General features: G+C 33.9%; 1 protein-coding gene across 6 annotated transcripts in view; it reads left to right on the top strand.

Annotated features, from left to right (window-relative positions):
* Positions 1-9,812, top strand: part of LOC125072271 (brain tumor protein) — a 135,287-nt gene extending 125,475 nt beyond the window's left edge. For all 6 annotated transcript variants that reach the window (XM_047682825.1, XM_047682821.1, XM_047682823.1 and 3 more), the window contains one exon: positions 4,106-9,812. In XM_047682825.1, the coding sequence (XP_047538781.1) occupies positions 4,125-6,662 (2,538 nt within the window). In that variant the 5' untranslated portion in view covers positions 4,106-4,124 and the 3' untranslated portion in view covers positions 6,663-9,812. The remainder of the gene's footprint in view (positions 1-4,105) is intronic.
* Positions 9,813-18,179: the final 8,367 nt, after the last annotated feature.

The following is an 18,179-nucleotide window of genomic DNA, read 5'->3' as shown; positions in this document are numbered from 1 at the left end:
GTTGGATACGTCACTTGTACCTGTACCAACACCACAAAAAAACTAAGAGTGGGTGGTACGTAGCCAGAGCTTGGCAAAACAGGCACAAAACCCTACCACCAAGTATACTAATATAAAAAATATATATTTTGCTGGTATTTAAAATACTTTAAATAACCATCAGTAACCATACGCTTCCGTCTTACACGACAGTTAAAAAAAATGAATAAAAATTAAATTTGGAATACATAAAAAAGCTTATACTTAACACAAAGAACATCAATCCCCTTAAATAAAAAGCGGGCTTAGCTGCAGGCGGAAGGTAGTATAAGTATAAATATATAGTTAATATCATAACTGGCAATAGAGGCCCGAATCATGATAATAATTGTTATTAAGAAATTGTTCCTTAAATATGTCATGAATATCTTATACGATAGTGTGTATGTACAGAACCAAGCACACTTACTTTCGTCCCGTGTCAAATATTAAGCCCATTTAAATGTATGCGATCGTCCGTATTATTAACTCTAAAATGCTAGCTGGTAATTTACTGTGTAGCCTTTTGGTAACCTTTTTATAGCCTTTGACGTCCCTAGACCGTCGCAATCTTGTGAACCATGCTTTATAAACTTTAATCATGCTTTTTAAACTAATAAAAATACGAAATTTAGTTCAATGAATGGTCAATTCATTTAGCTCTATAATATTTGTTAAATACAAAAAAATGTTCATGGCATATGCGTTAAGTTTTATCAAAGTACAATAAATAGCGAATTAAAAAATAGTCTTAATTTATTAATATCGATAGCCGTTCATACTTTGGCAAAGTGCCACTTCATATCATATAAATCTTTCCACAGCCTCGAATTTTTGCAGATAAAATATAGTAGTCAATTGACTTTAAATACATAACGAATAAAACAATTATAAATGCAACAAAAACTGAAATTTATACAAAGTATATTTGTCTGAAGTAGCCTTTACCCCTTCATAGATTTGCTATATCACTAATCGTTGGATATATTCAATTTAAAATCATCCAAAATCTAAAACGCGAGATAATGTCCGCCATTTTGTAAAAACTGTCATAAATTCATATTTGTTTTATGTAACTTATACTTGTTTCATAATATATAAAGAAAATCGAAAATGTGACTAACGGATAAGTAAAAATATTGAAATATTAATCTTTTAATTACTACAAGCGAATATCACATTTAATATTAATAGTATCTATAACAATAAGGCTTATATCGGCTTGCACAAATGATACGTCATTGTATATGCACGCGCATTCGATCGAGGCTCACTGGGGACGCGTTTAATGTATTGCAGGGTCTGCATCAAGTAAATTCATGTAGTGCAGGGTTGGCACAGTTACAAAATAACAATTAATAAAGTATTTTTAGATTTTTTTTAAAATGAACACTAATGAATGTTAAAATCATTCTAAAATTAAAATGATTCAACGCAAAATTACCAAATATAGGTGATCTGATAACGTATTTAAAATGCAAAATTAATACATCTGACAAGGACAGCTAATACGCTAATAGACAAAACAAAATTATTCTTCTGTGGACATATTCATAGTTATAAAAAATAAGATCTTTCAACCCTGAGATTAAATCGCAAACTTGCAGCTTGTTCAGAATTAGACGAAAGGCCTCTAGTGATGTATTGTTTCCATTGTCAAACCTCTCATAGTTTATTTATCGATATAATATACCTTATATATTTATATTTATCTTATAAAATATTTAATTATATAATATTAACTAAAATTCGAACGTGAACTGTTATTGCTATGACATACATATAAGACATAACAACGCTTATAACACTGTACCTTACCTTTAATAATAAAAAAAAAGAACAAAAATGTACATATATAACTTTAGTCCTATATCTCTCGAATATTCTTTACGCATCCCGTAAATACCGGCCATTCACCTCACAAATATCTCCCCTTACGAGAGCACCAAATATAAACCACCCTCACCCCAATTCGAGTAACCCTCGCTAGACGCCCTAGCCGTTGCCTAGCGACCGCAGTGAAATGCATCAAACTATAGAACTGATCACCATTTGCACTTTTGATATGATAAAATAGCTTCACCTGTTTCTGTTTGAACGATTTCACTTTAAAATTAATACATTTATTAAAGATCGTCGATTCTGATATCCTCACGTATATAATAAATGTGAAAATTAGTTCGCTCATAAGGTTTTCACGTCTTAACTACTGAACCGGTCATCAAGGTTGAAGAAAAGGTATATATTATAAAACAGCTGACACCAGCCATAAACAAGCAGTACCTAGTTCTACCGTTAGAATTGAGAACGGACTACTTACCACCAATTTGTATTGTCTATGCTGTTATCTTTTGAAGAATTCCTTAGTCTGAAGTCGATCCTTACTGTAAGTTCATCAGAAATGAACCGAAGCGTAGAATTTGAGTTCCGTATGATATAAGGAAGTAGTTCTAGTTCAGCTTGCAAGACTTAACCTAAACAAACTAACGAACATTGAAAGTAAATTAAAGCTCGTAAAACCAACCCAGTTCAAAGATTCTTATTTGCTTCATAACTCACTTCAGTAAGTAATTTCTGTAAAACATTAAACAGAATTTAGATAAGTCCTACTGGGTTTGTTACTAAACATTCTATTCGTACTGTTCAAGTCTCACAGACTGTTATTAATGTATTTTGCACTCCCTCGTACACGGGTCGGACCCCATAAAATAAGGCATTAGGGTTCCACCCGTCTCAACAGAAATCGATTTTCTTACCTTCCATTGAGGAGCGTTCATTTGTGCGAATGTGTAAAACATCAGAAAGTAGAGTTTGTCTTCCTGATATTCCATAACAACATTTTCTGTTTATCTGGAATTATAAACAGTTTTGTATTTGTTTTATAAATGTATAATCGAAGTATTTTCATCTGCTTTGTTTCATATAGTTTCAGAAGAGTCTCGTTAGCGCAATTTGTTAAAAAATTTGAAACGTTTGACGTCATTTATCGAAGCGTACTCCTGGATAGAGCAACGAAGTTACGTTCTGAAATGCATTTACGGCGTGTCACTTACGGGTGACAGCAAAAATAATTTACCTCTATGCTGAACCGTAATTCAATTATGATGCTGCACGTAATACAGTTATTTCGATTTATTAAACTTTAAACGGACGTTCATTCTAAGCAAAACAAATATTTAGTACTTAGATATTGTTCGTAACCTATTTATTCAGGATAATGCCTTTTACATTTTATGCCTCTCGGATTGGTAAATATTTTTAAATTGAATTACCAATAAGTTGTGAAATTTATTTACAAGTAAATTTTATCGTTGCTCTGGCCTACTTACAATATTTTTCCTTTCGCTCGGAGAAGTATTAAAGTAGTTTAATATTCCCTAAAGAGTAGACTTTTACGTGTAAAAGAAAAAGCACATCAAAAGAATTTTTATAAATAATATTCGTAATACGAGTACGAGTAACTTCATCTCGATTCCACGAGATATCACCGTTCGGGGCTTGATACAAGTGACTTCCTTTTAAGAAGAAATATGATTCTCCCAACATTACATCATACGATAGATTTCAAAATTCGAACGTCTTAAAGGCCTTTTCCATATTTATAGAGAGCTGGGGGTGGGGTACAACGTATATTAAATTAAAGGTTTTCTTTGTATTACAACACCACTGATTAAGTTTTTTTTTACATAATATTTCTTAAACATTTTGTCAGTCCACGGGCAAATTCACACTTACAAAATACCTAACACATTTATTCCTCGCAACCTTCCCCACAATATTTAAGATCCTATTTTTCCTTAACGCTCGGAGACTATCTACCTCGAAATATTACTTATTTCCTCTTTGTATGCTGTAATAAGCTCTCGAACTTGTAGCGAAATGGTATCATATCTTTACGTATCGTATTTATATAGCAGCCATGTTTCGTTGATGTTGAAAAATGATTTGCGTTATATTATCGTGTGGTGTTAAGTGCTAGCTATGTTTGTCATTTATTTTTGACGCAAACGATTTTATCACGACATTCGCCTCATTTTTATCTTATTATCTTAAATATATATTTAACAAGTATTGTTTCTCTTTCCAGGGATGCCGGTTTCCTGAAGATGGCCTCACGCACCCCGTCCCTTGAGTCGCTGCCCGGTGCCAACTCTATAGGTTCGCTGGAGCGTGGCTCCTTATCGCCCTTGACTTTGAGCGGATCCTCGCCTCCTGCGAGTGACTCCGCTGTATGTGACCTTCGTGAATTCGACGGCCTCGACACCACCTGTGCAATCTGCCGAGAGACATTTGTCGACCCCAAAGTACTCAACTGTTTTCACACATTCTGCCGTGGGTGCCTGGAAAGGGAACAAACCCACCCCGATAAAGTTACTTGTGTCACTTGTCGTGTAGACAGCCAACTACCGCCTGCTGGTATACCTGGACTATTAACGAACCTCGTCATCGCCGCGGCTGTAGAGCAGGACGCTGATCTTCTGCCAACAGCTCGCCAAACTAACTCTCCTTCAGCCCGTTGTACCGGCTGTAAATCCAAGGAATCTGACGCAGTAGCGCGTTGTGTTGATTGTGCGAATTTCCTTTGTCCAAATTGCGTCATGGCACACCAATTCATGCATTGTTTTGAAGGCCACCGTGTGCTCGCCTTCACGGACTTAAAAGACGATAAAGGGATGCTTGGCTCCACACTTACAACGAGCGGAGACAAAACAGCATTTTGTCCGAGACACAAAAATGACATCCTTAAATATTTCTGCCGTACTTGCTCCGTGCCGGTTTGCAAAGAGTGCACCATTATCGAACATCCGGCAGCTTTACACGATTGTGAACATTTATCAGACGCCGGCCCTAAGCAGTTAGAACTGATGCAACAAGCTGTTAATGAAGCCAAAACTCGAGCTACTGAAATAAGGCACGTTGTCAAAACCGTAGAACATGCCGCGGGAAAATTACAAGTACAGTATCATAAAGCTCAAAATGAAATAAACGACACGTTCCAATTCTATCGCTCTATGTTAGAAGAGCGTAAGCAAGAGTTACTAAAGGAACTCGAAAGTGTATTCTCAACGAAACAAATTGCCCTTACCGTTGTTGGGCAAAAGGCTCAAGAGACGGTTGACAAAATTTATCAAACATGCGACTTCGTCGAGCGACTGACAAAATGTGCAAACATCGCTGAAATTTTAATGTTTAGAAAACTCTTAGACACAAAACTGCAGTCGTTAATGAGCACTAACCCGGAACAGAGTGTTCAAACTGCATGTGAACTGGAATTCGTTTCCAATTACCAAGCGATACAAGTTGGTGTCAGAAACACTTTTGGATATGTGCGTTCAAGTTCTGAAGCGAATGTGGGTCCTACTAAACAACCTCCTATTGCGCGCCCCACGAACGGATTACTGCTAAACGGAGGATCGTCTTCAAGTAGCAGCAGTGTTAATGGAAGTTCTGGCAGCTTAAATGGTGGTATACACCTACCTACAGGCCTGAACGGTGTTTTAGATCGACCCTACACAAATGGATTGCTTGGCCCCACTAGCCAATCGACTTCTCCATTCGACTCAAACATCATCTCAAAGAGATTTAACAGTGCCAATACGCTCGGTCCGTTCTCCACAGCTATTGGAGATATTAATCTGAATGGAATTAATCCCTATGAAAAATGGTCAAACGGTGGATGTGACTCTCTTTTCCCACCAGCTAATAATGATCCTTACTCGCTTACAACTGCGTCTCACACCGATCCTATTCTTGATTTGACGAACAAGTTGATTTCCACTGCCATTTTCCCGCCGAAATCACAAATAAAACGTCAGAAAATGATCTATCACTGCAAATTTGGTGAATTTGGCGTAATGGAAGGTCAGTTTACTGAACCAAGCGGTGTTGCAGTTAATGCACAAAATGATATCATCGTTGCCGACACCAATAACCACAGAATTCAAATATTTGACAAGGAAGGACGTTTTAAATTCCAATTTGGCGAATGCGGCAAACGTGATGGTCAACTTCTATACCCGAATAGAGTTGCAGTAGTGCGCACTTCAGGAGACATCATTGTGACTGAAAGGTCCCCGACGCATCAAATTCAAATTTATAATCAATATGGCCAATTCGTCCGAAAATTCGGCGCAAACATTCTTCAACATCCACGTGGTGTGACAGTCGATAACAAAGGAAGAATCGTAGTTGTAGAATGCAAAGTTATGCGCGTTATCATCTTCGACCAGGTCGGTAATGTTCTTCAGAAGTTCGGCTGCTCTAAGCATCTTGAATTTCCTAATGGAGTCGTTGTCAACGATAAACAAGAAATATTTATTAGTGACAACCGAGCGCACTGCGTCAAAGTCTTCAATTATGAAGGTATTTACTTACGCCAGATTGGCGGGGAAGGAGTTACTAACTACCCAATTGGAGTGGGCATTAACGCATCTGGCGAAATTTTAATTGCCGACAACCATAACAACTTCAACCTAACGATATTTACGCAAGACGGTCAACTCGTGTCGGCATTGGAGAGCAAAGTGAAACACGCACAGTGCTTCGACGTAGCACTAATGGATGATGGTTCCGTCGTGCTCGCCAGCAAAGATTACCGGCTATACATCTATCGCTATGTACAAGTTCCGCCTATAGGTATGTGAGCCACACGATCTGATCACAGAAGATCGAATTGACCGACGAACTTTAAGCCAAAAAATCGACACTCTAAGACATAAATAACTAACTTACTACGATGTTTAACGGTTCTGGCCATTTGTGTCAATTTTTAAATAGGTGAAGTGACGATACTGACATATGGAACTACAAGGTTTTGTAAGTGCGAGTGCGTCACAGATTGCGGCTGTCTCGATGTGATCAAAAGACTATCTATGGCAATCCTCTAATATTTCGGCGTGAGATCTCTGAATGCATTATTTGTAAACGAAACTGTAATGAGATTAGTTGTAGTATTGACATTGTTATATGAGTACCTATTTGAAGAATAGAGATTATTCCGTTGGTTCAATCCAGTAAAACGAAAGGTTCTCGACCCTTATCATTTTTTGATCTATTGAATAATATTTTTTCATATCCCACATCGTTAAATTAGGGATGAATATTAAGGGCGTTTGTATTATTTAGCCCATTTGTTGGACCAATATTTTAACTATTATTACTTAAAAATTGTTAGGCGTTAAGCGTGTGATTTTATTGTAATAAGAGAGCATCGAGCGGTATTGTTGTTAGTTTTAAGTATATTCTTCGGCACAATGGCACTTCCTGTTTTTAATTAGCACTTATTCTGTGTCGATGGAAACATGATTATGAAACTAAGTAAGAAGTTGTTACATTATTATTAGATAAGTGTTAAATTGATTGAGCTAATATGGACAATCTTTAGTTACTACCCCTTTTAATGTAGTTACAAAATTTATGGAAATGTGATGTTAGGGGTTTTATCAATGACAAAGTTGACTGCGGCGTTCCTTAGGCATGTGCAACGATAGGCCTCTTAGTAGACGTTACTAAAGCCTGATTGTTGACTCGAAAACCAAATTACATTCAGCATCACAAGATGGCAGTGATCGAAAATGTTTTATAGACCTCAGTCAGTTTCAAAAGTTTTTTTTTTTTTTAATTTACGCCGGTCTTTTGACTAAAGATAACCTTGAGTATTATAAAGCATTTTAGAGTACGTAATAGCGATTGTAGTTTTTTATTCATGGATTATTGGATAATTGTTGGAAGACAGTTTTCTCTATCTCGACCGTTGACGTCATTACCGCCTAGTCACTGAGAGCCCACGGACCCATAATTCCTCAATTTCGTTGTTTTATTTTAACGATTAGTAACTTTTGGTTGATAATAATATTATTCGTTTTTTATACAAATCTTAGTACGTATTTGAATGTTTTTTTTACTAGTAATTGGACACGGTAGTAACTAGTAGAGCACTTTAGCAAATGTTCGTCTCGCTAGAATTTTTTTTATTACTGATATTTTTTTCTGAGATTTTAAGAAGGTGGAGCACCATGCGCTTGCGCAAACTGCGCTATGCTACTTACTGGAGTATTAAAGCTTGCTCGGTATACAAAATAATTATACAATTTGTTATTCTGGTAAGATATTTTTTATATGAAAACAACTTTATTTTTGTAGCGGTAGTATTATACGGTGCATGTCTAACGTTTATTTTCTTTGTATTTTATGAATATTATGCTATTTTTATTATTATTTTTTTATTACATTACCGTGTGTTTGAGTGTGTTAGCAGAATTATTTTAGTTCGATTTCATTAGTTTTGATTTTCTTAGTGAATAATGATTTTTAGTATTTTTTTTTTCTGAATCTATGACAATAAAAGATCTGAAGCGATCCGCTGCTCCGGGATCGTAGATCCTTTTTTTAATTATTGATCTGCATAAGTTTATCATTTAGTTTATGCGTTACAATGTGGTGATATTCCTATGCTCCTAAATAAATTATCTTTTTTTTTATGTTTACACGAGAATGCTTTGAAAACACGTCAAAAGATGATCGCGTCTGTCTGCACCACTTGTTCGTTTGCAATACCTGCTTAACATGTGCCATAAAACCATGTTGTGATTTAATAAGTGATATTTAGTGTTGTTTGTAAATATGTAACATAAACTGCTGATTTATTAAATTTAATCATAAGTAAACAAACCCATTATATACTACGGTTTCACCGGTTCTACTCGTTAGTGCAAGATAGTACGACGTACTTAAACGAATATTCAATCAATTTACACGACACATGAAATAACTGCTTCATTATTATTTATAAAAGCGTCTAGAAAATTTCGATGTCGACATATTTGCACTAACCGTAGAACGACTAAGATCAAACTACCTTTATGAATTAATATAATTTTTCTGCACTTTGCAACCCACGGTGCGCTCAGCCGCCAATCGTATTGACGTGTTTTCGACATGATTATCCATCGAAACAATAAATACTAGATTAGGTGAAGTAGACTTTATTATCCAGTCGTTAGTATCCAAATTTCAGTGATGACTCGCCAATGATTTTATGTATAGACTGCTCTGTTCCTAGTAAATTATTATCTTTTTTAAGATCGGATAAAACATTTTATTTCACTTAATCTACTGTTACGATACAATAAACTGTTTGTAAGCTGTAATGTTATTGAATTTATTTTTTGCAATTGCAGTGCTTTACTTCAGATTTTTTGGGCGAATGAATGTTAGCGCGAAACCTTACACTGAGGTTGTTAAATGATTTAACGAGTCGTTCGATAACAGTTTATCGCCCCCAAAATCTGACGTTACGCTAGAAACCTTGGGGCTTAAACCCCATATCCAGAATGTCATTCGCTACGAAATTAAAATAACGTGATTTTATCGAATGTACAATTTTGGTTAAAACATACGCTTCTACTTAAATGAAAAAAAAAAAATTCACCGTATTATATTTATTTTAAGTACCTATAGTATAGTGTATGAAATTCTATGTAAGGATATGCAAATTATGACAACCGCTCCTTTCAAATTAATAGTAAATCTGTATAATCAGTTGTATTTAATTCTTTTATTATATTTGACAGCAATGAATATTTAATTGACCCGAACGGGTGATTAAGTTTTGTTTAATTTACAATTTAATTTACATTCACAATTAACTTTTTTTTTTAATTTCGCATAATATAATAAGTAACATGATTTTGTATTAAAACAATTCATTCTTAAAATTGCATTTCTAAAGCTTGAGGACTGATTAAAATTGAAACATGTTTTGTCTTTAAATATATTTTGTCGATGTTTGTTGTTATAATTATTATATTATTTTTTTTAATTATTTGTATAAACAATTGTTCTTTAAATTAATGTACGTCGTTTTGTTTTGAATTATTTTTGTTGTATAATTGCTTTTTTATAATAATACCAGTTCTTTGCAGTTTTACTGTGTGTTTTATTTTATTTTTTATTTATTTTTTCTTTTTATTTGCCCGAGTAGTATAATAGCATTTTTACTCGGTCGTAACTAATTTACTTACACTAAACTAGTTCCGACCGAATGAAACAAAGAGTTTGTGCTGTTGAATCTCATAATGAACGCCTAAAACTGATTGTGCCTTAAAGTTGAAAGCTCTCGAACAAAAGAAATAACTTCAAAGCACGTAAAGATATAGATTCAGTCATACTATTAGGTAACGGATTTCTAATAGATTCTTTAGCACAAACGAGTGTGGTCATAGGTCTTATGAGTGTGTGTTATGTACATTTTTGGATTCATGTGTGTGTGCATCTTAATAAGACTCATTTAAAACAGTTGGTGTTGGGGAACAAACGTTGGCATGAAATTTGTAAGTATTGCTTTAGAATTAATCGTTACACAGTTAGAGAAGCACCCATCTTAAATTTGCTCCTCTAGTAGTATTTTAATTGCACAGTACATGAAAATGCTTCATCTTTCACGTAATAGATTAAAACTTTGAAATTCGAATCAGCACTCAATGGCGCAGAGCCTCAGTGAATTGGGCGGTAGACTATACTTTATTTTACACGATATCTTTAAACTACATATTCTTATGAATGTAGGCTATAATTCTACGAGTTTAAGATCTATTGTATTCTAAAATAAGTAAATAATATCCCGACTAAGCTTTACTTTTCTACGAGTGTAGATAACGAAACCGATTTAGACTTAACGGATCCAATACTCCATTTCCCTTCAGCAGCACTGCTTCTAAGGTTACAAATGAATCGCTAACCAAAAAAAAACCACTATTTCCAAGTCAATTACTCTAGGGAACATTTTACTACTTACTAGCACCTATTAGTAAACGTAAGCACGACTTAGGCTTACGAAGATCGTTTATAATTTTATACTCAGCAAATTTCTTAAGATTAAAATTAAGACATGTCATACAATTGTTTAATTTTTTTTTCTATATCTGAGTAAATCATCAACGAATCGTTTGATAATGTTATCAACATTGGCTGTTTCTCAATCAGTTTCAACTTTATAACCGGTCGATTTACCTGCTGCTGTTTCTGACCCCAATTTCATTGAACCTCATCTTCTTGCCTTGCCTATGGTATCGAATATCGGTATAGCAATTATTAGAAGGCCTAATTGTGAATTTTCGATCCCTTTAGAACCTCCGACTTTACAGATACGTATTACTATGTGAGGTATGAAACGGTCACAGATCGCTCATTGCCAGTTAGGCCTAGTGGTCTGCACTGATCATTGATGAAATTTCAAGCTTTTACGTAGCCCCATCAGACAGTCTTTGGTTAAACGAAATTACTCAGCCACGATACGCAGGAAGTGTATAAAATGTAAATACATCTAGATTAACTACGTTGGTAGTCGTAACTTTTAGATTTAAGGGATGCCGGGACGTGTAAGATGGTTATGTACGAATAGATGATTTGAAAAATTGACGAGCGTGATAAAGTGTGTATTTTTATAATGAAAATTCGACGATAGATATTTCTAACAAGTTATTTAGGATCGAAGGTATATAATAAAAGCTATATAAGCGAGAATTGCATATGGTTGGACAAGGCTTGATATGTTGAAGCTAAAATGAAATCCGAATTCGAATGGATTAGATTTTTTAAGAATATAACATTAACCATATCGATAGCTATTACTCTTAAAATATTGTTTGAATTCGATAATTTCATAACAGTTATTAAATTCACCTGTTAACGTATTCATCCTGGTAGAAGTAATGTATCAATGTTAGCTTGTCAGATTGTATGTGGTTGACGATTTGGTCAATAATTATATTACTTAGTAGAGCGTCGTTGAATTTTATAGAACTTAACGATACGTTGACGTGTATTGTACGGATTTGTAAATAGCATTGTCGCTTCTACGTTCGTTTATAAACTGATCTATTATAGTTTTTCGTACATCCAGTGATTCCGCCGACGATACGATTCGTTCCGAGACGACGTCAGGAATCAGAGTTATTCTTCTACTTAGCTTTAGTGAATTCGGAGGTTGTGTCACTGAATGTACCGAGACGACCGCAAATGCGATCAATTGCTCAGGAATTGCATTAGTTTTCTCATTGAATTTTGATAATTTACAATATTTTCTATCATCGCTTCTAAGAAATTATATTAAGCGATGTTCTATCATTGTTGAATTTCATTGATTCGCTAATCGATATATAATTTAGTGAATTGTGCACAGAACGTTGGTGTTTCACTTAATTTTTGAGATATTTTCTTAAATGTGATGCATGCGATGATTTCACTGCATTTAACGACTGAAGTTGAGTTTTAAAAAAAATTTTTGGGCATAGTGTAAAGCGGAACAGAGCTGCGTCCGTGACGCGGGGGCGCGGGGCACTTGTAGGCCTCGAAGGTTATATTTGATTCCGTTTATACGCAAATTGTCTAAATTGTGATTGTTGTAATTTAAGGTGAAAGTAACAAAGCACATATGAGCACAAACCATCCATCCTCAAAGATAACTACGCTGAATGTTTTGATTAACTCACGTTTGAATTTATGATACATTTTATTGTAAAAATAAAAATATTTTACGATCGCTTATGTTAGTTGAGAAGTTTGCAAATAATAGTATTTATTTTCCCAGTAATAATTAAAAAAAAAAATCGAAAGTTTGGGATTTTTAAGGTGTTTTAAATTTATATGTATTCTACTAAATTATTGAATTTTAGATGTAATATTTATGTAAACTTTTATTTCCGTTTTGCGCTCCTTCTTGTTTCATAGCGGACCGTAGGACGCAACTTATTTGTGTTGCGATCATTTTTCTCATTGGTTATGTCGCTCGATCTTACGTTTGCGTGTGCAACAGAAGGAGGCATTTGGATGTGTCATCACGTTTCATTTGTCAAAGTGTGTTAGGTAATTTAATATGTATAATTGTAAGTGTGTGATTTTAGTTAACGATAAAGTTTTTATACACGGAAAGATTCCAAATGAAACTGCGTGGGTTGGCGACGGTGTAGCAAATGACATATCAATGTAATATTTCTAAATATTAAATGGTATATGGACGAGAGCGGTTACGGTTAGTGAAGTGTAAATAATGGCTATGTTTGATCTACTGACAATATAAGGGCACTTTTCACATGTTAAAAATTAAAGGTTTAATAGAAAAATGGTTTCACGCGATGAAGCTTGACATATCATCCACTAAGTGGTGTCATTTGTAATAGACTAAATTGGTAGTCCAAATTCGGGTTTCGTTAGGATATGTTGATGAGCGAGCGTTAGGCGATGTGATTGTACGAGGGCGTATAGATAATTTGGAATCTTTCTCATTGAAGCTAGTCGCCAAAGAAAGTCGCTTTTAGGTAATTAAATGTTATCGTAATATGTGTATGCACTTAAATTTAAACTTAGTTATACGATGCTTAAATTGTCCACACACAAATCGATTTTACACACATAATTAATGCCATCCTGCCAAAATATAATAAAAACACAATGCTTATGATGAACTAAACTTATATTATATCCTACTTAGCGTACGGTGTAGTGTGTATTTTTAGATAATGCATTGTCTATGTTAGATTAGTTGTTAAGACACTGAGCTTTGGACAGTCTGTCACGATATTTTTTACGAATGTATCGTAATTAGATCTCGCCCCATGCTCTCGAATAATGTTATCACCTTAGGATAGGACTCGACACTAATACTTCAAACTTAAATTCCGCACACAATCATTACCAACACAGCGGTATCCGAATCGAGCGATTCGCGAGAACAAGCACTAAGAGCTTCAATGTACATAAGGCCCGTCATTAGAATAATGACATATGTAAAAGGTAAAAATAATTCAGTAATCTTTACTATATGAACTACTGTAACACCATATTGCGCCGTGGCCTTATATTTGAAAGGATGTTTTACTCCTTGAATTAAAAAAAAAAAAAGAAAATGTGAAAACTCATTTGAATTTTGTACAGACTTAAGTACTTCTATGTTTCACAATCATAATCCATGAATACCATTCGTAAGGTAAGTGATAATATAATCTTTGTAACTGGTAGTAACCGTGTATAGAATAGATGTTGCCGTAGCGTTCTATGTAGGTATCGCTTAAATACACCCTTGTAACGTTAGGCGTTGATTTCGATTCGTGCATATCCCCAACATTTGATAATTGTTGACATTAGTTACTTCGAGACTGTTCAAAATACTCTACCGAGTTTTTCTCTAAGGGAAAGGGCTGTTTTAGCAGATATTTTTGATACATTGAGGATAATCAAAGGGAAACGGCAATGGAAACTCGAGGAGATGCTCCATAAATTAAAGGAGTCGTTTTCGAAGTCCAAACGAGATTCGCGGACTTGTTGAGTATCATCGTCTTGATGACCTGTTTTCATCTCTACTTCATAAGTGTGGATAATACAATTAATGTTACTGTAACAAAAACGATGTTGTTCTTATAAGAGAGGCGATAATATTCGCTGATAACTTGTTGTTTTTCATATTCGTAATATTTCCTTTATTTTTTGTACTCTTTAGTCTTAAGATAATTATAAAAGAACTATTCAATGTTGATTACTCTAAAACCAATAATGTATGTATTAAGGATGGTATAATTAGTTTCCCCGAGAGCCTTACTAGTGGAGAAGCCTTTTCCTTAGAAAGTTAATCTTTCCTATTTCCAAATATAATTAGTACGGATGTCGTGGACACAGTTTATACCAATTAAGTAAAACCGTAATGTTTACTGTGAAAAATTTATTAACAAGAGAAATGAACTATGGTACAATAAATTGTCGCCTGCACCGTACTCCTCTATACTTTTGTATTCTTGTAATATTCGTCCTCTTCAAGTACAGTTTACCAGTGAAACCTCACGCATATTCCGTGTTAGATCTGGCCTAGTGATGACTTAAGGTAATTTTAAGGTTTCATCATCTCTTACTTAGATTGTATGACTCAATTTTAAGACTGATCACAGAAAATAAAAATAAAAAAAAATAAAAAGAAATACAACTTAATCCTTTACGATTGTTTTTCATTGGTTATTTAACTATTATTTCACTGACACGACAACGGTTGACAAATTCAATTTGGTAGAGTATATAGGGAATCGTTGGCCAAATTTTGAAAAATGGTAGTTGATTTTGTCAACCGGTGCCGCTGACGTATCGTCTACGTCCTTTGTCGACATCTTTCTGTCTTCTATTTCCAACGACGATGGTAAAAATATACGATGAAAGATTGGTGAAAAATTTAAATAACCCATGGCAATGTTGACTCCAAATGGACGTTACTGTTGAAATTGATGGAAAAAAAAAATAAGAAAAATAATATTTGTTGCCAAAGCGTTGTTAGGGATAATCGTGTAGTTATATAAAATCGGTTGTCACATGCATAATTAAGTTGTTCTTGCGTGGTTTGAGATTAAGGAGAGAAGTTGAAAAATATTTCCAATGATATATTTTTTCATGATGAACTTGAATGCTAATCAATACTTAAGGTTTATATCTGTGTAGGATTTAAATTTAACGTGTGGTAATACATCGTTGCCACGATTAGTCTCGTTGTAGATCGTTTGAGACCTTGAATAAATCGAGATTGTAAACGAAGAGATACTAATATTTTGTGACTAATGGAAGTGTTCGAAGGCTAGAGACGCATCGTGGCAAATGATTTAGTTGTTTAGTGTTCATGTTACATTAGATTGTATTCGACAATTCTGCCGGTCCTTGTACCAAATAAAATCACCTGTTTCCGCCTTTAATGCACATCTCATCACATCGACCGCCACTTTTATATAGCACGTCTTATTTAACATAAAATGTTACTATTTCATTATCGATTTAAATTGAAACAAAAGAAAAAAAAAACGACTTCGTGTCTTGAATTGTTAAATTCTAATTTATTGATATTTATTTTTTAATAATTTATTATATTTACAAAGCTAGTCAGCGAAGGTGACCTTGTAGCGACAGACATTTCCAACGAAAGTAAAATCCCTTAAGCAATCGTGGTCTGTGATTTTACCGTTTGACGTATCATCGAAATACAATTCGACTATCGCTACAGGTCTTAAGTTTAAGTCTGGTGTATGTATTGGTAATTTTATAATTTAGGATATAAAAACATTGTTTTCTCGAAGTTTTTTTGATGCTTCTGTCTCTAGTCATGTACTTTGACACTATTTAATGTGTATTCCTTTCCTCGATTACGTAGCCCTTTGGGCTTTAGTTACTTTGTTAATTGGACCACTCGATACTGATATCATTATAATTGTATGTTATAATTTAATACCATTCAAATACTTCATAATCTTGTGTTTTGAAAAAACAAAGTAGAGAAATGATTTATCTGGTAAATCTCTTCTTCTGCTGGAAATGTTTCATTTTAATTATATTTAAATATAATCAACGAGTTAATATTTTCAATCACTGAAATTATGAAGATCTTATTTCGTTTTTAATATCTCGTTTAATTTAATATATTCGTTTAAAACTTTTCATAACGAGTTAATAGTGGTCCAATTAAAGCTGAACGTTTAATTATATTCAGAACACTGACTGTACTTACTTTATTATCCGAAAGAAGATCACGTCGTTGAAACTCACCAAGTATAGCAAATAACAGTCATGTTACTTTAATTAAAATGTTTGTGTCGTTTAATATTTAATTGACGTGATCAATATTTATGTGAGTGAATACGATTGCTCTGTTAGAAACTACGACTTCGTTTGTTTTTTTTTTTAATAAAACAGCATAATATTAAGCTTTTGTTTAAATATAATTAGATGATAATTTAAAACTTCCAATCTTAGTTGATTTGACTGTTCCCGTGTGTACTTGCGTTTGTGTTTTTAATTTTATGGTGTACTACTAATTTATTTATATTGTTGAGTCAGCTGTGAGATATCTCATTAAAATTTGTGTATTTGCTTTTGTGCTAACGACGAATATGTCTGTATACTAGGGTTACATGAACTCTGTGCAAGATGACGTCGAATTGGAGATGATTTATTTGTAAAGATGAGGAATATAATCGCATAAAGATCATTATATCAAATTTATACACGATTTAAATACTTTGTAAATTATTATTACTTGTGTACCGTATTTGATTAATAACTTCTGAACTGAATACCGAATACGCTTTAATAGCATGATATATTCTAAACTAAAGCGATTACCAACTGATAAGTTAAGATAACTCCCGAACGATGGAATACCAATCAAAGTATTTGCACACGAGGTATCTGTCAGATGACTCAACATAGTGTTAGTTTAACATTACTTTCCAATCATTTAAAGCTTTGGAATTGATATTTTCTGAACATTCCATAAAAATAGTTTCGACTAATATTTTTGTTACGACATTTGTTTTGTATATGTACTTGTGTGGATTGGACATTATACATACAATTTCATTATACCATTCCCCCTGTAACCATTGCATTTAGGGAATGAAGACATTAAATACTCTTAAATATTTGTTATTCTGGTAATAATTAAGTTAGTGATTAAGAATTGATGAATAATATCTGATGATAAATTTACTTGTATGTTGTATTAAAATGATGAACACGAAATAAAGAAAGTGGTTTGAAAACGTTAGTTTCATTTTAAATCCTTTAGGCGTTTTTATACTATCTTATATATTAATAGCGTAAGACGATTTTTGTCTCGGTGATCGTGGGTCGATAGCTGAACACGAAAAATTCTGGTTATGCTCTCATTTTGAAGAGCTCTAGCCGTAGATGTGCTGAAAAATAAATAGGATAATTGCAATTTACTAAAATTATTAGAATTTATTTTAGAGAGTGAAAAAACTTGCTGATGAAAATCGTAAACAAAATTAAAGTAAATTGTTATCGACAAACTACAATTCCAACCGAACTAATGTATACTATTTGACAATAAAAAGTTCATTTATATAAGGTTTCATAATTTTGGCTCCGATTGAAGATGAGTAACTTGCAGTTTACAATGAAGTTAAATCAAAATAAAACCAATAGGTCTCGAAATTCCGAAAAAATCTTTTCGCGAAGTTTCGCTAGCGACTCACTGATGTTCTCTTCATAGTATAGGTATATGGACGGGCATATAGCCCACCTGATGGTATGTGGCACGACTGCCTATAGACATTGTCGCTGAAATAATTTTTAACCATCGCCAATGCGCCAACCTTGGTAACTGTCATTGTTACATT

This window comes from Vanessa atalanta, chromosome 21 (genome assembly GCF_905147765.1).
Source record: "Vanessa atalanta chromosome 21, ilVanAtal1.2, whole genome shotgun sequence".
Taxonomy (NCBI): Eukaryota; Metazoa; Arthropoda; class Insecta; order Lepidoptera; family Nymphalidae; genus Vanessa; species Vanessa atalanta.
This window is presented reverse-complemented; position numbering and strand designations above follow the sequence as displayed.